Source organism: Thermobia domestica, chromosome 2, assembly GCF_964235325.1.
Source record: "Thermobia domestica chromosome 2, izTheDome1.hap1.1, whole genome shotgun sequence".
Taxonomy (NCBI): domain Eukaryota; kingdom Metazoa; phylum Arthropoda; class Insecta; order Zygentoma; family Lepismatidae; genus Thermobia; species Thermobia domestica.
The window spans coordinates 78,602,633-78,628,905 of NC_137455.1; the positions used below are offsets into that span (position 1 = coordinate 78,602,633).

The following is a 26,273-nucleotide window of genomic DNA, read 5'->3' on the forward strand; positions in this document are numbered from 1 at the left end:
TCTTTAAAATAGGCACCTCCTGCATCAATTCACTTCTGTAGGCGGCTTTTCCATGACTCAAAGGCTTCCCGAAGGCCTTTTCCGCGATGGCTGCAAGGGTTGCCTTGATATTTCCTTTGATGTCCTCGATGGAGTCGAAACATTTTCCTTTCAGCGCTGATTTGAAGCGCGGAAACAAGAAGAAGTCAGTAGGCGACAAGTCCGGACTGTAGGGAGGCTGGGGTACCACAGGTACGTTGACTCGGACCAGGTAGTCGGTGACGATGAAGGCGGTGTGGCTGGGGGCGTTATCGTGGTGAAGCTTCCAGCTATCCTTCATGTTCCTGCGCTTGCGCGCGACGCTTCTTTTCAGCCTTTTCAGGACTTCCTGATAGTAAGCAGCGTTCACGGTCTGTCCGGGCGGGAAAAACTCGTAGTGGACGATCCCCGTCACTCCGAAAAAGGCGATGAGCATGATCTTCGTCTTCGATTTGCTCATCCGTGCTTTGTTGGGACGGGGTGAGTTTGAGGTGTGCCGCTCAGCGCTTTGTTGTTTTGTTTCTGGATTGTACTCAAAAGTCCAAGCTTTGTCGCCGGTTATCACTTTTTCGAGAAAGGCAGGATCGCCTTCGCACAATTGCAGCAGTTCTTCGCATCGGAGCATTCGGTTCCGTTTCTGTTCTTCAGTCAAAACTTTCGGCAGAAGTTTTGCGCAGACTTTCCGCATGTGCAAGTCCTCGGTAACAATGCGTTGCACCGTTGTTTCTGGTAAGTTCAGGGCTTCTGCTACTTGGTAGAGACTCAAACGCCGGTCCGTGTTCAAAAACTCACGCACTCGCCTCACATTCACGTCAGTACGGACCGAAGACGGGCGTCCAGACCGGGGTTCGTCAATCACCTCTTCCCAGTCCTCACGAAAAGTCTTGTGCCACTTTTTGACTTGAGAATAGGACAGACACTCAGTCCCAAACGCCTGTTGAAGCATGGCGAATGTTTCTAAAAGAGATTTGACTAACCGGAAGCAAACTTTGATCGCGTAGCGTTGCTCTAACGAACTTTCCATATCACCGTGTCACGCACCACCGTATAGGGGCTACTGTTAAGGCCGATGCTACCGCTCCGAAAGCTGGGCCTGGGAGCCCACTGACCCGCGTTGCGCTGTGAAGTGAATCCAACATCCACCACCACTGTCGCTGTCAAGCGGAGTGCGCTGCAGGGTGCGCACGCGTCAGTATAAAGTTTGGCTCATTACTTCTGAATCCTACCCTGTACAATAGTGGTTTCCTGACCTGATATCTTGACTACAGTGCCGCATTTACCCAATTCTAAGTGACCTTTTTACTTTTTCTTGGTTCCAAAAATGACTCTCAACTTAGAATCGGTATCGTTAACAGGACCGGTAAAATACATAAACACTTTTTGTCAAAGCAATGGGAGAATGTTCTGAAAAAATGTTGGCAGAAACCACCACAAGTAAATTTTCTCTATCATGTAGATTCAGTGTGGTCAAGTCAGTGAATTTTCTTCTAACTGATGTGGATTCTAGTTTTCATCAAGAAAGAAATACGAGCGGAAGTCGGGCTAAGCTGATAAGTTCTCAGCACGATCCAGAAGGACTTTAGCTATAGGCACGAAAGTTTCAGGATATTCAACGTATTATCTTCGTAGATCAACATACTGTACATGGCACATTGTTGCTCCTACCTTTCTAACTCCTTGCGTACAAAGAAAAAATATGATGTTCAGCTACTATAAGCTCATCGTCACTGCTATTTTTTTTCCTTTCAGAATTTTTTCTTAGGTTAGAAAAGAGATAATAATCAGAAGGCTCAAGGTCTGGCACGTAAAGTGAGTTGTCAATGCACTTAAACCCTAGGTACTTCAGAAATTCAATTTATCTTCGTGCCTTGTGAACGGGAGCATTGTCCTTCAGAAACGAACACATATCTTCTCAATTTCAATTGCAAATATTTTTGTCTATGGTGATCAGGGCCCCCGTCCGTAACGACTTATATCAGCACAACGCAAACTTTGTGTTTTAATTTAGTATAATCTCATTGTTTGTTGTATTTTTAGTGTAGCGTTACGATCCGCAAATTTTGCGAAGGTCGTTACGAAACAAAGATCCCTAACATACAGGGTAGGAATCAAAAGTAATGAGCCTTCATTCAAAAAGACAGATTTATTGAGCTGATCGGTACTACTAACTAATAGTCTTTAAAATAGGCACCTCCTGCATCAATTCACTTCTGTAGGCGGCTTTTCCATGACTCAAAGGCTTCCCGAAGGCCTTTTCCGCGATGGCTGCAAGGGTTGCCTTGATATTTCCTTTGATGTCCTCGATGGAGTCGAAACATTTTCCTTTCAGCGCTGATTTGAAGCGCGGAAACAAGAAGAAGTCAGTAGGCGACAAGTCCGGACTGTAGGGAGGCTGGGGTACCACAGATACGTTGACTCGGACCAGGTAGTCGGTGACGATGAAGGCGGTGTGGCTGGGGGCGTTATCGTGGTGAAGCTTCCAGCTATCCTTCATGTTCCTGCGCTTGCGCGCGACGCTTCTTTTCAGCCTTTTCAGGACTTCCTGATAGTAAGCAGCGTTCACGGTCTGTCCGGGCGGGAAAAACTCGTAGTGGACGATCCCCGTCACTCCGAAAAAGGCGATGAGCATGATCTTCGTCTTCGATTTGCTCATCCGTGCTTTGTTGGGACGGGGTGAGTTTGAGGTGTGCCGCTCAGCGCTTTGTTGTTTTGTTTCTGGATTGTACTCAAAAGTCCAAGCTTTGTCGCCGGTTATCACTTTTTCGAGAAAGGCAGGATCGCCTTCGCACAATTGCAGCAGTTCTTCGCATCGGAGCATTCGGTTCCGTTTCTGTTCTTCAGTCAAAACTTTCGGCAGAAGTTTTGCGCAGACTTTCCGCATGTGCAAGTCCTCGATAACAATGCGTTGCACCGTTGTTTCTGGTAAGTTCAGGGCTTCTGCTACTTGGTAGAGACTCAAACGCCGGTCCGTGTTCAAAAACTCACGCACTCGCCTCACATTCACGTCAGTACGGACCGAAGACGGGCGTCCAGACCGGGGTTCGTCAATCACCTCTTCCCAGTCCTCACGAAAAGTCTTGTGCCACTTTTTGACTTGAGAATAGGACAGACACTCAGTCCCAAACGCCTGTTGAAGCATGGCGAATGTTTCTAAAAGAGATTTGACTAACCGGAAGCAAACTTTGATCGCGTAGCGTTGCTCTAACGAACTTTCCATATCACCGTGTCACGCACCACCGTATAGGGGCTACTGTTAAGGCCGATGCTACCGCTCCGAAAGCTGGGCCTGGGAGCCCACTGACCCGCGTTGCGCTGTGAAGTGAATCCAACATCCACCACCACTGTCGCTGTCAAGCGGAGTGCGCTGCAGGGTGCGCACGCGTCAGTATAAAGTTTGGCTCATTACTTCTGAATCCTACCCTGTACAATAGTGGTTTCCTGACCTGATATCTTGACTACAGTGCCGCATTTACCCAATTCTAAGTGACCTTTTTACTTTTTCTTGGTTCCAAAAATGACTCTCAACTTAGAATCGGTATCGTTAACAGGACCGGTAAAATACATAAACACTTTTTGTCAAAGCAATGGGAGAATGTTCCGAAAAAATGTTGGCAGAAACCACCACAAGTAAATTTTCTCTATCATGTAGATTCAGTGTGGTCAAGTCAGTGAATTTTCTTCTAACTGATGTGGATTCTAGTTTTCATCAAGAAAGAAATACGAGCGGAAGTCGGGCTAAGCTGATAAGTTCTCAGCACGATCCAGAAGGACTTTAGCTATAGGCACGAAAGTTTCAGGATATTCAACGTATTATCTTCGTAGATCAACATACTGTACATGGCACATTGTTGCTCCTACCTTTCTAACTCCTTGCGTACAAAGAAAAAATATGATGTTCAGCTACTATAAGCTCATCGTCACTGCTATTTTTTTTCCTTTCAGAATTTTTTCTTAGGTTAGAAAAGAGATAATAATCAGAAGGCTCAAGGTCTGGCACGTAAAGTGAGTTGTCAATGCACTTAAACCCTAGGTACTTCAGAAATTCAATTTATCTTCGTGCCTTGTGAACGGGAGCATTGTCCTTCAGAAACGAACACATATCTTCTCAATTTCCCGACACTTTTCTTTAATAGTGTCCTTTAACTTAAACAGAAGACTGCAGTAATACTCTGATGTTATGGTTTGTCTCTTTGGAAAGTAGTCTAATAACGAAACTCATCCTTATCCTTGAATATTGAGGGTGGCACCTTGCCTGCGGACTTCTGGCCTGTGAATTAATTTGGCTTTGGAGATCGTGAGTGCCACTCGAATGACTCTTGTTTTGTCTCAGGATCAAAGTAGTGGAACCAACTTGCATCCTGACAGTGAGTAAAAAGCTGATTCAAAAATTCGTCCTTAGAGTTTGCAAAATACCTCAATATCAACTGAGGAGATGCCATACGCTCTCGATTGTCATAGGCGTTCAAACGTTTGGGCACCCATTTTGTGGAAAGTTTGTGCATGTCCAACTGATCATGAGTTATTAACGAGACACGTTTTTGGATATGTGTAAGGTCTCAGTTATTGCTTGAAGTGAAAGTCGTCTGTTACTCAAAATCTGATCATAAACCTGATCCACTTTTTCCAGGGTTGACACTGACGCTGACCTCCAACTCTTTCACTACTTTCTGTTGAAAAACCACCACGCGTAAAGTTTGAGCACTATTTCTTCGCAGTGTTGTATAAAGGGAATGCATACCCGATGTGTTAAGTATGCGACCACGGATTTATTTGGCGGCTTCTGTAGCGGGAAGAAGAACTTCATGACACATCGCATCGCATCTCCTTCTTGCTGAATTCCACATTTGGCTGCGCCATGGTTCAATCAATGATCTGTAAAGAAAGAAAAAACGTTAGTACTACGATCATCCAGCTGACACTTAACCTTAAAAAAAAAAAAAAAAAAAAATCAATGTTTCAAATGCAATAAATGATTTCAGGATGACGTGTAGGAAAGGGAGTCGGACCGAGAACTTATCAGCCCCTTCGTATAAAGTTTATATTACTCACTTACTGAAGTGAACCTGCGCTCTCTACACCAGAGCCCTGCAAACCCAGGCCCGAAGACGGCCCGGCCCGACCCGAATGGATCTGAATTCTGTGCCCGGCTCGACCCAGCCCGGCCCGGCCCGAATCTCGAGCCGGGCTCTAACCGGGACGGGCACATTTCGGGCCGAAACGGGCCGGGCACAAATCGGGCCGAAACGGGCCGGCCCGACTCGGCCCGAACACTGTGAAAGACGGATCGGAAACTAATGTTGGCAGCCTGTGTTAATCGTAATGTGTGTGGCATGGGCGGCGATTAGGGGGGGCAAAGGGGGGCAGTTGCCCCCGCACTTTTTTGAAGTAACCAATTAATGTATATAGTTTCATTTGGAAATGTAACGATTTTGTATGTGTTACTGATTAATAGGAAAAAATGCTGCCATATAATATTTGCTGTTGCGTGAATACGTATTGGTTGTCTTCCCGTGGAGTAAAGAAAGCTACAGTAATTGCGTTTTAATCGCCACAGAAAATAACCCCAAAAAATAACCTATTGGAGCACAATTTCAGCATACTTTCATTTCTTCTTATAAGGGCTCGATATGTTAGTGAGCCGCTTTGAAGGTAATCGAAAGAACATTATGCAAAAAAGTAGGGCCTATTTCACAAGTTATTCTTTAATTGCACAAAAATTGTCAGTTCCTAAAATGTCTTTTCTTCTTTCTAAAGTAAGGAATATCGATTAAAAAGAACGTGATAAGAAACAACTTCTACCTTTTCCATTGTTTTGTAGTGTAATATACGAGTGAAGTGTTGTGTTTAAGGATGTACGAGTGTATATACAATAAAATTTAGTAAATTGAACATAATTCTAGGTTTTAAGTTTATTTTGTATAACTGAAGTATGGATTGATTCTAAGTATTGTTGTGTTTTGATGTGTTCCAAGAAAGTGAAAAGTGCACCTAATGGCAACGAACATATTTCAAGAAGTTGCAAAAGCAAATATTTCTTTAAATGTCGTAGCATATGCTTGTAGTATTTACTGCCTTTCATTTTCTAAGAGTAATAACATACATTTAAAAGCATGTGTGGAATTAAATATTAAGTTTTTCATTAATCCTCAGTTTCAATATAACTTTAGCAAAAGAAGCATTATTATTCATTACTATGATTAATATTATCCTTTCTATTTATTTGTTTTGCAAATTTATTAAATAATCTGATCACACAATTTTCCAGACAGAATTTTAAGATGTTCATGAGCAAGGAATCAAATCTCTTCTTACACTTTCGTTGTTTAAGAGTACAAAGGGCTAGTATCTACTTGCTTTGTTCTTCTCAATTTACTTAATAAACTATTAGATACGATATACGGTATTTTAACTGAAAATATAGTATCCTATTAGTTATACAACCTTTCGTCAAACAAAATGTTAGAAACAACCAGGAAAACTAACATTTATATACAAATATTCAGATCATGTCTTGCCCCTCACTTTTAACGTCCAACCGCCGCCACTGGTGTTTGGGAAATTAACTCTTTATTCAAGACTGTAAAGTACTGTACTTCTACTACTCTTATTACTACTACTACTGCTTCTGCTATTATTATTATTATTATTATTATTATTACTTCTACTACTACAACTGCTACGAGCGTCAGAGTTGACATGTCTGGTGGTACATACTATACAATCTAAGTACAGAAAAAATCGAAGAAATACTAGTTATTATGGCCAGTCTGCGTAGTCTGGCCAGTAGAATGCATTCACATCTGGTGCTACAGGTCGTCGGATCGATCCCTCCTCGTGTTATGTGAGCTTTGTGGTGGACAAACGTCGTGAGCGTGGGAGTTTTTGGATTAGCCCGTTTTCGTCCACTGTCTTCATTCCACAAATTCATCCATCATCATCCATAGGTCTTGAGCCGTAATTGCCTAAAGAACATATGAGAAAGTCAAGTCCTTGACCTACTAATTAGAATTTGTTCCGCTACCATTAGACCACGGAGATCGAAACCATGAACTGGCGTGTTCATAAGATTAGCGCAATTTGTAGTAATGTTCAATTAGCACGGCAGATTCCAAATCATATTACATGTTCCTGTATTCTTTATAATTCGATGCTACAATAATAATAACAAAAAAACAATGATCAAATAAATCACCCAGACCCCAGGATCAATGAAGTGTTCCTGGAACGGTGCGTAACAAGTAAATAACAGAGCTATATGACGGAATGCGAGGCAGTAAATCAAAACAAAATCCACACATATCATTGTTGATCAAAAAATACCTCAAAAGTCCCCTGAATGAAAAATGTATAGATATCAGCTATCAAAAATGCCTCTTAACATCACATATCATAGAAGGGATAGTTGATATTAAGAAAATGAAAATATAAGGTTTCCTAAGAAACCAATAGTGCAAAATGAACATCGCTTTACTGTATGTCCTTGTACGCATCGAATAGCACGGAAACAGAGTCAATAGTTTCAGGCTTTAGAGCATTTCTCCGTTCCTGAGTACTAAAATCTCTTTCAGTAGACGCACTAGAAGCAGGGATAACGAGATACTGACGCGTTAATTTACACAATTTTGGTAATGTTTGTTCTTGTTGCTTCCACCACTGCGATATATCTAGTTCTCTTACACATGATGACATGTTGAGGTAGATGTCTACTTCATCATCAAATTCACCAGAGACTGAATGTCTATCTTCCCAATCCATTAGTTTATTCTTCTTGGTAGGTGGTTCCAAGTTATGCCAACTAGCCTAAAGGAGACGATGGTGAGAAATGAATGAAATAGTGGAATAAATAAAGTGGAAGGAAACAGGAGAACGCCGCGAACCCCCCACACGGTGTTTGTCCACCACAAAGTTCACTTGGCGAGAGCTCGGATCAAACCAGGGACCCCATACACCAGAGGTGAACGCTCAACCACTGAGCCACCGTTCCAGGAACACCTAATCGACCCTGGCGATTTGGTGATTTATTTGATCATTATATTTTGTTATATTTGTAGCATCATACTATAAACAATACATGAACATGTAACACTATTCCATATTTGCCTTGCTAATTGAACATTACTACAAATTGCACTGATCTTATGAGCACGCCAGTTTATGGTTTTGCCCTCCGTGGTCCAGTGGTAGCGTACCAAATTCTACTTACTAGGTCAAGTACTTGACTTTATCATACGTTCTTTAGGTAACTACGGCTCAGGCTGAATGGATGATGATGGGATGAATTGGTGGAAAGAAAACAGTGGGAGGAAGCGGGACCATCCCAGAAACTCCCATGCACACGATGTTTGTCCACAACAAAGCTCACATAGCATGAGCAGGGATTGATCCGACGACCTCTAGCATCAGATGTGAGTGTTTTTTCTATTGAGCCACTATTCTCCCTCATAGATCAAGCATCGGTTCACATTCTACGCAGACCGGCCATAATAACTAGCATTTCTCAATTTTATTCTGTACTTAGAAGGTAAATTCGGTACCACCAGACATGTCAACTCTGACGCGAAGTCGTAGCACTTGTAGTAGTATTAGCAGTGGTCGTAGTAGTAATAGTAGAAGTAGTAATAGTAGTAGTAGAGGTAGTAATAGTAATAGTATTACCAGTACATTGCAGTCTTGAATAAAGAGTCAGTTTCCCAAACACATTAACTTACGATTAACATAGGCTGACAGTAAGACCGTACAAACACGGCAAAAATAGAGGTAGTGGAGGACATTAAAAAAACAAATAGGCTGACAACATTAGTTTCCGAACCGTCTTTCAGAGTATCCGGGCCGAGCCGGGCCGGCCCGGTTCGGCCCGAAATGTGCCCGGCCCGGTTAGGGCCCGGTCCAGTTTGATATTACTTGAAACGGGTCGGGCCGGGCCAAACCGGGCGCGCCCGGCCTGTGCAGGGCTCTGCTCTACACAGCACATCAGTCACATATGAGCATGAATCTCCTTGTTATTCATCACAACATCTGTATATGTCCCTTTACAGACACAAGTGAAAGACGTCTTGATAAAAATCGTAAGGGGTATCATGAAGGGAAGATTTTTTCGATGATTTTCTTAATATCTCGCACCGTTTGTAAGATCTGAGCCTACTTCCGATTGGAGTTTCTAATTCATGTATGATCAGTGTTTTCTTTCTTCTTGCATTCTGTATGCAATAAGAAAATACATTACACACAATCAATTATAATGTCAGTGATATGTGGTGTTCATTGGACAAAACACTCCTAACAATAAAGAATCATCTTAGACTGGAGAAATGGTTATCCTTCTTTTCTATTATCATTTGGCCATGAATCGAACGCCTGAGATATAAGCAACCCCTGTATACAAGTATGCTGTGTTTGAATGTATAACTCGGAGGATATGATGTTTTTTTTTTAAATCAACGCTTCCAGTGTACTTCTGAAAACGTAATAAAGAAATAATGGCCATGTTTTTAAATATTCAATTAGAACTGAACAATATAGACTACACAAAATTTGCAATCAATCAGTGAAAACGGCACGTTTCTAGCACTTGGGGTTTTCGAGATCTCACTGTCGAAATGATTGGCCATAAACATATAAACTTTTCTTGACCACAAACATATAAACCTAGCATTTTAATATATAGATGTTTGGTTAGGTGAAGTTTTTGGAATTCACAGCAAGAAAAATAACTTTCATTACATAAAATGCATATTAATTTAGCAGAATTCATTAACATTTAGCAAGACATTTATTCCTTATGCTTTCTATGCTTTGTTAATAAATTTAATTTTCTTTTGTTTTCATTTGTGATTCCGGGAGGTCAGCTTACAATCAGTGTTGGCTTCTGGTTGCAGTAGAATAGCTGTGATGAAATCGTTTCTTGAGTTCCGGAATCCACATTAAAGATGGTTGTATCCTCCTGTTACCTTCTTCGCTCTATAGAAATCAGAAATAGGAATACATTCGGAAGTGGAATCTATCCAAATAGACAAGATCCATATTTAAAGGAAAAAAAACGGCTTCTCACTATCTATTACAGTATTTTTAAAATTAATTATTTTTATATATATATTTTTTACCATGCGAACAACGTTAAAAGCGGAAATTGTAGAGCCACTTCCGTTTTAAATAGAAGGAAAAACATGAAACTGAAACCTATGCTGGGGCCACGGTGGCTCAGTGGTAGAGCGTTCACCTCTGGTGCTTGGGGCCCCGTGTTCGATCCCAGCCCCCGCCAAGTGAACTTTGTGGTGGACAAACACCGTGTGCGTGGGTTTTCTCGGGATTCTCCCGTTTCCTCCCACTTCCTTCATTCCACCATTTCATTCATCTCTCATCATCACCGTCTCCTTTAGCCTAACCGGCATAAACGTGGGACGTAAAACTCAAAGATTTCATTTCATTTAATATTTTTTTTTCATTTCATGAAACCTATTAAAACCATATACAGAATACATTTCCCTCTTTCTTACTGTTTTTGCTGTATGATCAATATTGAAACCTGAAATAATGTAGTAGATTTCTATCACTCCCGAATCTATAAAAAAAAGAACTACTTTTCACTATCTGTTACAAACCCTTTCCGCTGGTTTAGTGGCTAGTGCTCTCACTTTTACTGTACAGGGTCCCAAGTTCGATCCCTGGTGGGAGAGCATCGACGCTTCAATGCATTACGGTAGTTTGGATCCCACCTCGAATTTTGGGTCTACATCGCTGGTGCTGTGCGACGCTAAGCTCCAACTAACCAAACCAAGAGTGAACTGCTTCTTTTTTACTATAACGATTGGAGCTGAAACCAGAAATGGTTTATTTTACCACTTCTGTTTTAAATAAAGATCGAGATATAACATACGAAGGACACTAAAGCCATATCTTTCTGAGTGTTTTTGCACTATGGAGATCAATACTAAAACAGGAAATGGCAGTAGATTTCCATCATTTCCGGTTGCAATGGAGGAATATATTCGGAGATAGAACTTATCAATGAGGCACTAAATCCATATAATAAAACTTTTTCACAATATCTGTTACTGTTTTACATATAATAATCAGTGTTGAAACCGGAAATAGTGAATTTCCACCACTTCCGGTTTGAATATAGATGGAACTTGTTCTTAAATTCTTGAATCCATATCAGAAAGTAATTTCTAGCTATCCCTTATCGTTTTTGCTCTACGAAGACCAATATTGCAACCAGAAGTAATAGAAACCTACTCCACTTCCGGAATTGGTAGATAGACAAGAAGGAGATGGATCCTATTCTTGATATAGTGAATCAATTGCAGCAAACCATTTCTCGTTAAATATTACCACTGTTGTTGTTTAACAATCAACTATAAAATAGAAAGTAGTTTATTTCTACTATTTCTGATTTGAACAGAGGGTTAATGGAGGAGATAAATGGGAATATATTCCTGAAACGCTGACTCGTTTGTAAGAAATCGCTTCTCGCTATCTTTTATCATTTGTGCTGTGATACCTATAAACAGACACATCTATAAGACTTCCCATGCTTATATACAGCATAGTTTGGAAGTCTAAAATTGTGGACACATGTAACCAGGGTCGGATTTAAGCATGGGCCCGAGACCAGGGCGGCAAATTTTGAGGGGATAATTTTTTAAAAAATATTTAAAAAACGTCGAAACTATTGAAAATACATATTTCACCGATGACTCAATAAAATAAGCGAAAATGTTTTCTTAATGGTCGCAACTAAGATAATATTGTAGCAGATATGACAATATTTGCTACGACTAATCTGCTACAATATTATTGTAGTCACGACCATTAAAAATAATGGTTTTTGTTTATTTTATTGAGTCGTTGGTGAAATATGTATTTTTAATAAGCAGATCCACCAACTGACTTATGACAATATTTGCTTTGACTAAAGTCAGTTGGTTACTATGGTGGTTTGATCAGTTGTCAGTGTATCGACACTCGTATTTTTATAAATTGACGTGTATTTATTTATTCAACAAATACCATATACAGCTCGGAGGCAGTTTTACAATGGATATATAACAAGGGAAACAAATAGAGAAAATCCCAGTTAGGATGGTCGGCGGTAACGATCGAACCTACGACCTTCCAATGCGACCCGAATGCTCTAGCAACAGAGCTATTTCACTCGGTTTGAAGCAGTATGGTGTACATTAGCACCATTTTTGTAAAAGCAACAGCTCCAAGAGAGGTTTTTGAGGCAATTGCAAAGGCTCTCAAGTGTACGACTCTTTGCCAAGATGAAAATGAAAAAGCAAAGACCAAAGCTAGAGGATTTTAAAGAAAATTTGTTTCTCCTGAAACATCGTTTATGGCAGCTTTATGGGGAGACATTCTCAGTAGATTTAATTCTGTGAGTGAAAAGATACAATCCCAGAATATGACTGTAACTACAGTTATAAGTCTGTACACATCTCTCATTACATTTGTGGATTAACTGAAAGGAATGTTTAAGTTCTATAAGATGGCTGGTGAGAAAAACTAAAGACTGCCCAGACTGTTCTTGAAACTGATGGTGAATGCATACAAAACAGGCCTAAAAAATTAAGAAAACGGAAGAAATTCTTTGATGAATCAGAATCATCTGAACCTGAAGAGGAAAAGGAGATAGAAAACCCAGATCATTGTCTTCAAGAAATCTTTGTTGTGGTCATTGACAAGCTTCTTTCCGAATTGAATAAGAGAATCGCGGTTTGCAATGAATTTCTCAGCAGATTTTCCTTCTTAATAAATCTATGCAACTTATACATTATTCGGCGTAAGCTCTAAACTGCGATAAACAAAGCCACGTGAAACTAAATCTCGCTGATTTGTTGTTGTCCTACCGACGCTTGTACTCCTCCGCAAAATAGTTCATGTGATTGCATTATTACTTTTACTATGAAGCTTCATATAAAACTGCTATATTATTATAAATGACAAAAATATAATACGGATTATCTAATAATACTCCAATCGAGTGTGGCTAATGAAACAATAGAAATAAACACTAAGCATGCGCAGTAATTATGGCGCCAACTCAACTGTGGACGGGTGTTCTGCTTTTAAAGTCTGAAAGATGACTGGCATGAATCCCAGTTCCGCGAGTGTTGTGGTGAAATACCAACAAGGCAAACCTTTACTCACTAAGCAACAATTGTTTACGAGCGAAATTCATTTTTTTTTTTAATCTTTCGAGTTTCTTTTCTTTCTTTTCTGCTGCTGCTGTAAGTATCTGGACAACACGAGACAGTATTATTAAAATGCACGTGTATAATTTGCTCCTTCCCGTGGGGAGTGGGAGTAATACATCACTAGCCAATCGTATTTGTGAGAAGAGGAAGAATACAAATATTTTGTTTATCGGAGTTTAGAGCTTACGCTGAACAATGTATAAGTGCCAAAGAAATCACCACAGCAGCGACTTCTCTGCGGGAAGTGTATGCAGATGACATCGAGGAATCTTCGTAATTTGTTCTTGAGTGCCTTCATTTAAAAGGACTTTTAGCTAAAGAGAAATTGGGAAGTATTGAAGAAATGTCACTATCGCAACTTAACCGATTTCTCAGATCGAAAAATCTTCAGGACATATCCTAACATAAGTAACCTATTTGCCTTAAACTATTTTTTATGTACACAACCAAATAACTGTGTGGCGGAAAGATCATTTTCCACAGTCAAGAATCAAAAACTATTTGAGATATCGTCGCTGCGCCTTGAAGAACCGCTATGTGACATTTTCGTCGAAAATGAGTTATGTCGTGCAACCTTAACGTCATTGGATTCGAAAGGGTTCATGGGTATTATGCAAAATGCCCAAGGGTGTAGGAGCGACACCCTTCCTAATATTGTTTAGGAAGATGTAAAGGCCATGAAAATGCAAAAATATTTTATGCGGACGCACATGCACGGTACCATGGACTGACTGCCGGACTATTACTTTCTTGTCAAAGAAAACTACTCAATTTTGACAATGAGTTCTAAGTTATTGGAAGACAACTTTGTTGGGGTGGTATATTCTTTTGCAGTCGATTGTAAAGTACATATCAGCATTTTTTAAGTAAGTGGCCTAGTTGCTTCTTTAATCTCTCCAATGACATATCGAAATGAAAAAAAAAAATATTTTGAAGTTTACTGCTCACTTTTTTTATTTTTTTTTTTTTCGATTCTGCAACAACTATGTCGTAGATATGTCAATCTAGCTCTGACGTCCAATGTAACTATTAATCTAGCTAATCTAACTTTGATATCCTATCTTCTTCACATCAGACTTCTCGGCACAAAGGGACTGCAAAACATGTTCTCCCTTTCTTAAGCCATTTATTCACTAGAGCAAGAGTAGAAGTACAAGAACTTGCAACCAGTTTGAAGCAGCACTGTATTGTTACAAACCCAGGGGGAGCAATGACGCAAACTGCGTCATTGAAATATTTGGGGGGGGTAAAAATCTATATAAATATGTTTGAGAGAGTGTAAAAATTAATCGAAAAAATTTTTTTTCATGGAAGAACACCTACGGATAGGCAATTGAGGGGGGTGCGTCATGGACATGAAGGGGGGTGGGCACCACTGACAAACCGATGCTAAACCAACCAACAGTTACGAAGAAAATGCATAAATTTTTGTGTAATAATTGTCTAATCAAGATAATAGCCAACTTTCCTGAATCAATAGTCAATTATTAAGAACATAACTACTGTATCTCCCTTTTTAGTTTGTATTTGTGTGTATCTGAAATATTTACTAAGTTCTATTCTGTGTACCAGGTCTATAGAGTCAATCGGTCTTATCGGGTCAACCCCTTTCATACAAGTAAAAATGTAATATCTATCCAAAACGGGCGGTCAGTTCAGAATCGATTCAATTTTTCGAGCACTTCTTCCAAGCAATACGTTTGCTAGGTAAAGAAAGCGTAAATTGGTTTATGTTCCACTTTATTTTCATGTAAGCCTAAATATTTATTCGTACCTTCTTTATCTTTGTTTTATTTGCTCTTCAAAGTTCCTTTCTAAATTTAAATAAAAATTATAATTCTCTTTCATTATCAACACAAGATACAACTGTATGAAATTCCAAATATAGTTCATATCTTTGGAACCTAGCGAAAACAAATGATAGCGGAAATACGTCATACATGATCCATTCCATAGATAACTGTCTTTAGCTTGAATGCTTTTAAATAGAGTTTAAGTCATCTGTCTCTTTCTATCTAACTTACCATCTCTCACATTGTAAGAGTTGGTGAAGTTGTTGCTACAAGTTGCACTCTTAATACTTACTCGGTGCTTTTCATTCTCGGCCTTTTGAATGAGATAATAGCGAGGATAAGCATTAACTAAACAGTAGCAAATGGCTGCTCTTCACTCAATTAACATAGGTTATGCTTTCATTGTCGAAGCGTGAGGCCCAAATGCAAACAACGAAAAAAAAAATAATCTTGTTTAAATAAACACAATAATCAACGCTTCATTTACATCTGTTGGTTTATTTATGTCTGCGTTCATCTGGCTTATTAACCTGTCGTCAGATCCACAGACATTTAACGGAATTTCAACTTTTAATTTTGCTTGTTCATCCGTTTCAGAATCAGCATCTTTGCTACTTTTCGCATCTTTTTTTTGGCATTATTTCAATATTGTATTTTCTTTTCTTCAGGCATAGCGTGAAGCTTATGAACCTGGCGGCCACTGGAGACACATGGTTTAAAGAAGTGCAAACTAGCTAATTTCACAGCTTTTCCCTACTTCAATGGAGATTGATTCTTGAATTTGTGTATAGTTTATAACGAATATAAAGAGGAAAGATCAATCATTTACGATTAGTGTTTTTTGTTGTTGTTGTTGTTGTTGTTGTTGTTGTCAGGGGAGCCATTTTGCATCGCTGCATGCTGCATATATACACACATGCGTGACGACTACGTGGGTGCTCCAGGACTCCAACACCCACACAAGTAATCTTGCGGGTGCGGCACACCTACAAGATTTTTAGTTTGATAGGAACAAAATAAATGTTTCTCACTTGGCATTATCAAAAAATAATAAGCAATTAAAACATTGAGATGGAAGTTTAAATTTCTATCCTCTAAAACATAATTGTTTCAAATGTGTTCGTGCATAGGCAACCAAGCAACACACATCTCCCTTCCTTGCCCGTCGCTGGCCTATTTGTAGTCAAATGCCGTTCCCGTAATAAAAAATTGAACTATATTCAATAAATAAAAAAATGAACTATAAAAAATTGAAATATATATCGGGTGTTCTAAAAATGGCCCCCACGGACTACAAAGCACCATTCTACAAGTAATAACAAAGATATACCGGATTATATACCGGGTCTTTGTCTGGAGACACGAATTGCACTATGTGGCAACGTCGCAAATAAATGATCATAGAGTAGATCTACTAATCTATCACATAGTTGCATCGATTCTTTCCAGATGGCAACTAAATCGATGGAGATTGATACTAAAGATATACCACATTGACTTGATCCCTAGTCTTCCGTTGCAAGCGCTGGTATCGGCTGAAGGAATTCCACTCGCTTTCTCTCGCTTAGCAACAGCTGAACCCTTATTGGCTCAACGCGTGGGTGTGTGAGGGTGTGAGCTTTAGTTCGCATTTTTGCCAGGCTCAAGACATTTTGGCAGCACAATAGCATCACTTATTAGTGTAGCAATCGATATAAGTGCTTGATGTATTTGTAGAGTGATTTTAATGTTCCAAGGTAATATGCGACGTTGCCACATTGTGAAAATTTGATTCTCCTAGCCGCTGAAGGAGGCTCCGCAGGCAAACTATCATATAACATTTTCGCATTATTTTAGCCTGTAGAATAGTGTGTACTGTGGCCCGTGGACGCCATTTTTAGAACACCCGATGTGTATATATATATAATATAGATAGAAATGCATTTAAGGATCTCAATAGGAATTTACAGATCTGGCCCAAGGTTGCCAAGTGGTTCCAACATAGCGTTTGTCATATATCCCGAACATGTTAAATTATAGAGGGGGGTGTTCATAAACATATAGTGCTCACCTTAATAACATATGTAACTTTCCTAGCAGCCACATAATCAGTTATTTCCGGCAGATAGGTAGTCGTAAAAATCCTGATTTAAAGTCGTTGTTGGGTTAATGGTTAGTTCTTGCCCTTGGTCCACATCCAAGATCCATTTCCCGCGAAAGTTCGTAAGGTAAGTATGGTTTGCCAGCGCTTCATTTTGGTGCAGTTTACTACAGCTTTGTCGTTTGTTTTTTATTTATCATAATTCATTATCATGAAGACTGACAAGAATGACACATAATTAACGCAACAACTAAAGATTACCAGGCAGAATAACATTTATGTTCACTATTTTTACTAGGCTATAAACAGAATTGCTACAGACGGTGCTAAGCATGGTATTAGTTCACTGCGTTGCTCCGCAGCCCAAACTATGTCGCTACGTTTGTTAATTACATAAAATGTGCTGCCGTGATCGCATGACATAATGTAAGAATCATGTGACAGGAGTAATATTTTTAAGAACTTCACTAAGAAAATAAATACAATAATATCAATTTATGGAGCATCCCTAATTATAGTTGTTTGGAGTTTAATATTTCTTTTCAATAGTCAGGTTATATTAGAAGGACCAAAAGGGTCCTCGTCTCCAAGACGAGAACACTGGGATCAAAACTACGGATACCTACAACCCTTGAGTATTGCGTCAGTATGTATGAATCTTCATGAAAATGAGGTCTGGTAATTCCGCGATGAAAATGTGTAGCAAACAGCACGAAAATCGAGTTATGGTAAAGACAATCCCTATTTGTGGCAATTGCACCTTTTATATATATGGTTCGATATGGTTACTCTCGACTAATTCTGTTGAGATTTGAGTAAAGTCTGCCTATTTTAAGGTGAAATCGAGATTTGCTGCAGTTCATCACTCAGTTCCTTTGTGCTTTTCCCAATATAGTTTTACACGCACTACTGATAATACACAAAAACACTTTCAACAGAGAGTGCCTGATGGATCACTTGGGAATTATACCGTATATTATTAATCAAAAATATGCTAAGATGGAACCGAAGTCGAACACAAGGATTTGTTCTGTTGCGATGTCAACATAAAGAATTTTAATTTTCCGGAAGTCATTAGCATGTCTTACGGAATGCTTGTTTCTTTATGTTGGCTTCTAGGTGCTGCTTAAATACACATGGAGAAAATGAACCACAACATAGTAAATTTAATCTTTATTTTGGGTTAATGACGTAGATTGGAGTTTATGTCAGTAAAGAGACTACCTGACACGTAGGCTTTCAGTTTAGCATGGAAGTAGCCAAGTCCGATTTTTAGGACCACACATACAGTAATAATCACTAGTTGCCTATTAATAATAATTACTATTATTTTGTACCTTTATGTTATCTAATAAATACTAGCAATGGGATCAAAAAATATACTTTTAATTCTAAGGAAACAAATTATGTACAGTTTAAACAAGACAATGAAAAAATTACACTTTCAATTGTAAACAACACAAGTGATACACGCAACACACAATTTACTTCTTTCGACAGTATATCAATATTATGCTGTAATTAAAAAAAAATCAATTAGCTTTTTTGACGTGTCTCTATTCTCCACTACCAGCTGTCAATAATCAGTGCTTTCGTCTGGATAGCATGACGACGAATAAGAATTTTCCGCTCGAGAAACGCTGTCATCCTTTATGTGATCAGGATTTATAATTTGTATTACTTTGTAACTTTTGGATCCATGTCTTGAAGTTCTCACTTTCAATAGAGCCCATAAAGTGTGACTTTTACCTTGCAATAAAGCAGGCATTAATTGATCTGAAAGCTTTTGAGGGATGGTTCTAGAATTAAACAATTTTGAAGCATTTTCACCAGCACACTTGGTGTCTTTTATGGATCGTTCAACACCTGATGTGTGTATGTTGCTAGGATTTACACATCCTGAGCATTTTGCTTCGTACAAGGATAAAAGAGAACTTTTATGGTTGCTATAATAATGGTTGTGTTCATGGTGAGAGCATGTTTTAATGTTATCATTGTTAGTTTCTTTCTTGGATTCAAAACTAAACATAGATTTTAATTGCATTTTTCCTGATTTGACGTTATAAGAGTTTTCACTCTTGTGCAAATATTGCTCTACTTTTCCATAATTGTGACAAGCACAGGAGGATGATACGAAGTTCTTTTGTCTCTTATATAGCTCGGTGACATTCGTTGAACATTTAGGACAAGTCATCCCAGGGAAATGCCTTTTCTTATTTTTGCTTAGACGTGTATTGTGGTATTTTTCTGTTTGTTTGGACGTTTTATTATCATCTGAGCTTCGACTTTGTAATAACGCTGAATGGTCCGTTCTTCTGTCTGATGTGCATTCGCTGAAGGGATGTTTACTATGTGAAGTTTCATGGTAATGGTGAGGACAGTGATGAGAGTAGTTTATCATATGATGGTTTTCACGGGAACAGTACCCTAAATACCTTTGGTGTTTGCACTGGGAATTGCTTACATGTGATTTGTGGTGGGATCTTTCTCCATATAAATTAGATGATGAAGTTCTAATTTTCGAATCATCTTTTTTGACTGAAGAGACTGATTCACGATATTTACGCAACATTTTCTTCACATGTTCAGTAACCTCCTCATCTGTTGCACCATCTTCTTGTGTTACTTCTACAAATACTTCATTGTTATGCTTGCAAGCATCACAGCTATTCTTTTTATGCTTAACTTCAGCTCTGAATTGTCTTGAAGTTCGGTTGAGAAATTCTGAAGATGGTTGATCCGTTGCACAAATTTTATCTTCACTTTTTTGATCGTTCAGTGAATCACGGAATGAGTCATTTGTTAATTGCCCACATGATTTAGAGTATTTAATTGTTTCGTTCTCGCCGATATCTTTCTGTTTTCTCTTCTGAACAGTTTTATGTACATACAGTGAGGGGATTGTACTGTGACGATTTCGTAAGTTCCCATCTGTTTCCGTTTGATCTGTGTTTGTAGCTTCTCTTGACGTAATTTTGTCAGACGATATGTCTATATAGTTTTCACTAGCTTTAACATTGTGCTCTTCATAAGCATTTTTCCATTTAATAATAATGTTTTGCATTTCAGATATAGTTCTTATTTTTTCTATTAGATTTTTGTTTTCCTCTATAATGCTTTTCAAAATTTGACGTAGAAGATTTTGAATAAGATAGGACGTATTTTGCGTTGTGGATGAACTTTTAGAAGTTATTATATCAGGAGAGCTTATAGTATTAAGATGGTTGATATTTTTAAAATGTGATGTTACGTCCTCTAAGGACTCAGGACTGATTGTGTGAACTTCAATTTCCTCCTCCGATGATCTGCTTCTTGTAAGTTCAGGTTGATGGTCGAGCGCTTTTGCGTTTGTGAGAATTGTTAGTGAAGTACCAGTACTTTCACATTGCGCTCTTTGTGCCTCTTCATAATCGACTAAGGAATTAGTCCAGTCTTGACTTCCGGTTTGTTCTAGTTTCTGCACAATATCTTTCGTGGAATTTACTCTATGCATGTAATGGCTACTCTTAAAATCTCTCATAACTAATAGCTTAGGATCTTGAGAAACTTCTTCAGGTTTTTCGTGATTATCTAAACTAACTGAATTTGTTCCTTCTAATTCCTCCAGTATTTGATCTTGACTGTACGGAGTGGTTTCCATTGTGGGGTAGCTTGACGTTTCTGATTCGCTTTCCATGTTCCTATTGTTATTAATATCTCTTGACATGATATATTCAAAATCAGTTTCTTGTTTTAAATTGTCTCCAGATGGCGCCCTTTTTGGTTCCGTTACAGGAGAAGATATATCTTGAGGTACTGTCTCATTTTGAATCGTACTACTTTCTGTGTTTCTCTCCATTTTAGTGGATTCGTTGTTTAAGTTTCCTGACTGAGTAATTAGAGAAAAATATTCTTTATCTAAAAGATCTTGAAGCTTAAGAATTTGATAAATAATGTGCTCCTGAATATTACTTGGATTTTTCCAAGTATAATTTGGCAAATCAAATGCAGAAGTTGGAGCCAAAATTCCAGAATTGCCGATTACCCTGGTGGCCCCAGAAACTTCACTTAGTTTAGACGACTCTACGAAAGTTTCGCTGTTGTTTTCTTCCTTTGACTTTTCGTCTGAGTCATCTTCTGATAAGTTATCTTGGTCATCATATGTGGATACTGAGTTGCTGTCTTGCTCATGCTCTTCTTCTTGTTCTTCACAAAAATATGTGAAATTCCGCTTATCGAGATTTTCTTCTTCAGCGACATCATTACAGTATTCGAATTCTTCTTCTTGTCTGGTATACTCATTAGCCATTGTTTGCTTTTGGATTACATTTAAAGAGCCTAGCAGAGATAGTATGTCCTCAACTTTGTTCCGTAAATCAAAAAGTGGCTTCCATTCTTTCTTTCGAAGAAATTCCAATAATTGTGAACTTTGATAATCTGGTATACGATTACTACTCATTATATAGGACAACCAGGCTTTACACAGTTCCATAGTTTGGGGATCTTCAAGGTTAATTGGAAGATCAGAAGCATTTTCTGTAAGTATGGTAGATGAATTTGAAGAGTCTAAACATTTTCTTGCTGTTCTGATGTTCTGTGTATTCTCTTTTGTAAGATATTCCTTATTACATTTATTAGTACTTTGATTTGAAGTTTTCTGAGTCGTGGTATTTATATTAATTTTATTTACTACAGCTTTGTTAGAGATATCTGAAGAATCTAAAGATCCGCCGTATAAAATCGTTTGAGAACTCATGCACTCATTAATATTCTTAACTTGAAGTGTACAAATTTTAGAATTGTGTTTTCCTACATTAGGCCCTACCAACTCTGTGCATTCTATTTTCTCGTTCAGCTTTATATATCGGGAACTGCTCTTCTTACCTGTTTGTATAGCAATGGAATCAGCTGAGACTTCTTGCAAAACCAAGCAAAGGCATGACGATTGGGGTCGAATTTCAATATTAGACATTGAACTAGCGGACTTTATTTTTTTTCTATAGAGAGGAAACGTTTCTGGATGCTGGTCAGAAGCAGTTTGTTTGGTCTCGTCAGTGGGTTTCTTTGTCTCCGAAGTGTTAGCAGTAAGTTGACAAAATGGAGTCTTTTTTATTATTTGTGGTTTATCATGCGAAAAGGTTAACTGAAGTGATGCATACGAACTCATGTGTTTCTTCGTTGGTGACATAATACTAGAGTCGGAGTGTGCAGTTTTCATTCTGAGTACATCGTGACTTAAGGTATCACTTTTAATTCTTGCTTCAGTTGCTTTTTGTTCGATAAATTGTAAACTTGATGGATATTTGTCAGTGAGTTCGCAGGTAGGAGATGTAAAACCATTGCTAGTTTGAATTTCAGGTGGGAAATATTTTCCCTCATCTTCAAAATGCACTGTTTTCCTTGTTTTTCTTTTCATTATTACAGGTGCCTGACAAATACAAGGCTGTGCTGGTGATAAGCGAGATGTATATTCGTCACAGCATGGCTCCAACTGGAAGCAGTGCGGTAGGTCGTATACTTCTGTGTTACAAAAATTATTAGGCAGTGTACTTAAATCCATTTGCTTCCAGTTTTTATGGGTCTTCAATTGAAGAAGTTCTTTGGAGTCTAATATTTTCTGCTGACTAAGATCCAAATTGGTTTCATTTTGTTTACAGCAAGGATATATGTCCAATGCTTCGTAACTGCGATTCTTATGTGGCTGGTTGGGAGAATTGTCACAACTTAAGTTCTCTGTAGTACTTTGTGAGTCACCTTTTCCTCTCGGAGCTACTTGTAACTTTTCAAGTGACAGGGTTACTTTCCGTGAGTTCGTCTGGTCGGTACTAGCTGTGCATGATTGACCATTTGAGGTACAGCTATTCACGTAATCTTTTCCATGACTTTTAGTTTCATATGTATACTGTTCACATAGAGGATCCTGTTTTTTATCACAATTCTTCACAAACTTTTTGAAATTCAGTGAACCTGTGTTATATTCAGATTTAACATTGGAAGGAGTTTCTTTTGCTGGAAAATCAGTATTGGTTGAATTATTGCATTGATCGTCATCAGCTTCCATTGTTTGTTTGTGGAAATCAGAGATGGACGATGATTGGAAACTTTTATTATCTACTGTTTGTGTATCCCAGTCCACGATCGACCTACTATTGGTAAGTGGGATTGTATGTATTTCGCTATTTGAATTAACCTTGTCGTTTATTGACAAATCGCGTTCGTTAATCTTAAGACTCTTCGAATTTCTCTTTTTTCCAGCGTGAAGAGTTTCTGGAAGACTAAAAGAACTTCTTTGTTTTGATTTTACTACGTCTGCTGGCATTGCTTTTGTAATGTCGGCAATGAACTGATCAACTGTTGGACCTATAACACAACTTCTGATTTGTTTAGCGTTCGTTTGACTATTATAACAGGACTTTGTATATTCTGTATGTTTTCCCTTATGTGGTTTTGGAACCGCTGAAGAGACGTCTTTATCACGAGAAATAGAAAGCGTACTTCTAGAACGCACACTCTCGGATGGTTTTTGGAATGACATGTGTTCATTTGTAAAATAAATGTCTAATTTCGTTCCAGTAGATCTTGTTTGGTCTTGTTCTGAATCATGTGTAGATGGTAGTTTCATATTGTAATGTGTACTATTTGTTTTTGTTCTGCATTTACTAAAATCAGTGTTCATGTTCTGACAGTGATTATTTTTATTAAATGGGATTTCTTTTTCCTCAAAATATTTATTTTCTTTGTTAAATTTTCTCTGAAAAAATTTTCTTTTGTTATTTGTTTGGCCTCCAAATGGTATCGGAATAGATGAAGTGTTTATTTCTTGTAAGATACTTTTCTTGGAGTGGATTTCCGTCATTACACTAGCTGATATATAGCACATTGTTGTCCCATTCACCTGGCTCTCAAATCTTTTAATACAAGCATCGTTGTAAACAGACGGAAGATCTCCAGTTTCTTTACACATTGGTTGCGTCAGTAGGGAGATCGTCGTTTTACTTCCATCAGATAAAGATGTGTTAAAAATACGATCTTGTCTAACAGATTCAATATTTGATAATGGGGTTTGATTATAAAATCCATTTGAGTTTTGTTTAGTATTACCTTTATCCAAAGTATTACTGTCTGCATACGGTTTATATAGTGGTTCAACTTCGTTCATTTCTGACGTTCCTGTTTCCACCTGTTCTTGAAGCGACCATATATTAGAATCAGGGAATAGTACTTCTTTCGATCTAATTTTACGCACTTCCTTAAATTCGAATTTTTTTTCAAATTCTTCCTTATTGTATTGTAGCTTTCCTACTATATCCCCATCCTTGATGCTTTCCCATTCTTGTGTGTCTAATGAACCATCATCTGTTCTTTCTGGCGATGAAACACTAGCTTCTGAATCTCTGCAACTATCACAAAAAGTCTTACGATAGAAAATAGATTTCATACTATTATCATCTGATTGTTTTGTCTCCAGTATGCAATTCCCTATTTGAGGAAAACAGAACAATTCTTTCTCATTTTCAATTGCGTTTTCGTACTTGTCAGCCAGCCCTAATCTGTTATAGAACTTTTGTGAGTTCACTGACAACTGTAGCACATCGGTATAAGCTGTCTGTTGTGCAATACTTTCGTTGTTGCAATCTCCAAACGCATTTGAAGTTTCCTTTGCTTCCTTGGATGATGTCACTTCTGCAACTGTATCATCACAATTTTCCCTCGGTGTCTCTTTTGTATTGGTTCTAGACTCAAATGTTACTGTTTGATGCCTTATTAAAAACCCGTTTGCTTCGTAATCATAAATGTGTTCTGAAAGAGTTTGCTGGAGATCGCACTGAGATTTTTTCATAATATGATTCATAAAAGAGGAACCATCAACACTATTATCTGCAGTCGGTGCAATAGTCAAATCGTTTCGGTCCAAATATTGCTGTTTATAAGTAGTAGGTTCAATTGTCTTTGTTTTTCTGGATACATGTAAACTTTCTTGATTTCGTATCTTTTCACTTTCATTATTTTCATCTCCATATGTAGTAAGTGATTTAACTTCTTCAATTGTTTGCGATTTTCGTTCGTCATTTTCAATTGCACATCTACGACTAGAAATCACAGACATTGCTTTACTTCTTGAATCTCTCCGTAAGGCAGGTTGCATCTGCATTTCAGAAAGAATTCCTTCAGACTTAACGATACTAAAAGTACGGCTTGATTCTGTTTTGTTTGAGGCGAAATTTTGTATGTTATCATCTTTCATAATATTCACGTTTATTGTGTAACAACCTGTGGGCACTACAATATTCATACCAAGTATTTGACACTTACTTTTACTAAGAGTACGCGCTTTCTCAAGCTGAGATTCACTTACATTAAGAGTGTATTCAGGTTTAAATGTGGACTGTCCTTCATCGAACGTGGCAATCTCTTTATTCAAATACATATAATTTTCATCAATCTGGATGTCCTTGGATACACTGCAAGAATCCCCCAAACAACTTTTTGGACAAGGTTGCCTTGCGTCTAATACTACTAGTTTCTTTCTGTATTCCCAATCTTTTGATTTTGCTTTCATTGTTATTGGGTTCTGGCTTTGATGACATAAAACGTCTGTTAAGTCTGTATTATCACTTAGCGTAAAATCAGACATTACGGGAGACTTTTCCCTCATGCTCTGTATTATTTCCAAGATCTCTGCATCTTGGGCTCCCCTTTTTATACTTTGTAGTAGTGCTGTTAATTTCCTAAGCGTTTCGCTATTTAATGGCTTTGTTGTATCCGAATCATCTTGTAATTCGGCCTGGGTAGTAAGTATTTTCTTTTCAGCAGCACGTGCTGGTGGCAGACTCTTGGTAACTATGTTCTTCATTTTCTCAGCAACACTTTTCTTCTGGCGTCCAGGGCTTTCGCTTTGTTTATCATTGTTCCTGCTCAATTTGGATTTTAAGCTCATAGATACATTTCCTCCTTTGTAGGCTGCTGGATTTGCCCCATGTGAACGGCATAATGATCTCATTGGACCTACACTAGAAGAGTACTCCACTTTCTTTGGAGACCAATGTCTATCGGGTTTGGATGACGGCATGTTAACATCCAGAAACAGAATCGGAGTAATAAGCAATAAAATAGCAGTTTCTCAGCCAGCTGAATTACTTGCTCGTTGGTTTGTTCTTTATACCTAGAAAAAGAGACAAAAGAGGAAGAAAAGAAATTAAAATG

At 38.3% G+C, this 26,273-nt stretch overlaps 2 protein-coding genes across 5 annotated transcripts in view; one reads left to right on the top strand and one right to left on the bottom strand.

The window, feature by feature from the left end:
- LOC145673108 (mannosylglucosyl-3-phosphoglycerate phosphatase) overlaps nucleotides 1-26,273 on the top strand; it is a 304,267-nt gene that overhangs the window by 137,804 nt on the left and 140,190 nt on the right. The gene's annotated exons all lie outside the window — the stretch shown is intronic.
- Nucleotides 18,456-26,273, bottom strand: part of LOC145673101 (uncharacterized) — a 31,537-nt gene continuing 23,719 nt past the window's right edge. Inside the window, exon 2 of the mRNA XM_081742468.1 lies at nucleotides 18,456-26,232. Within this exon, the coding sequence (XP_081598594.1) occupies nucleotides 18,667-26,139 (7,473 nt within the window). The 5' untranslated portion in view covers nucleotides 26,140-26,232 and the 3' untranslated portion in view covers nucleotides 18,456-18,666. The remainder of the gene's footprint in view (nucleotides 26,233-26,273) is intronic.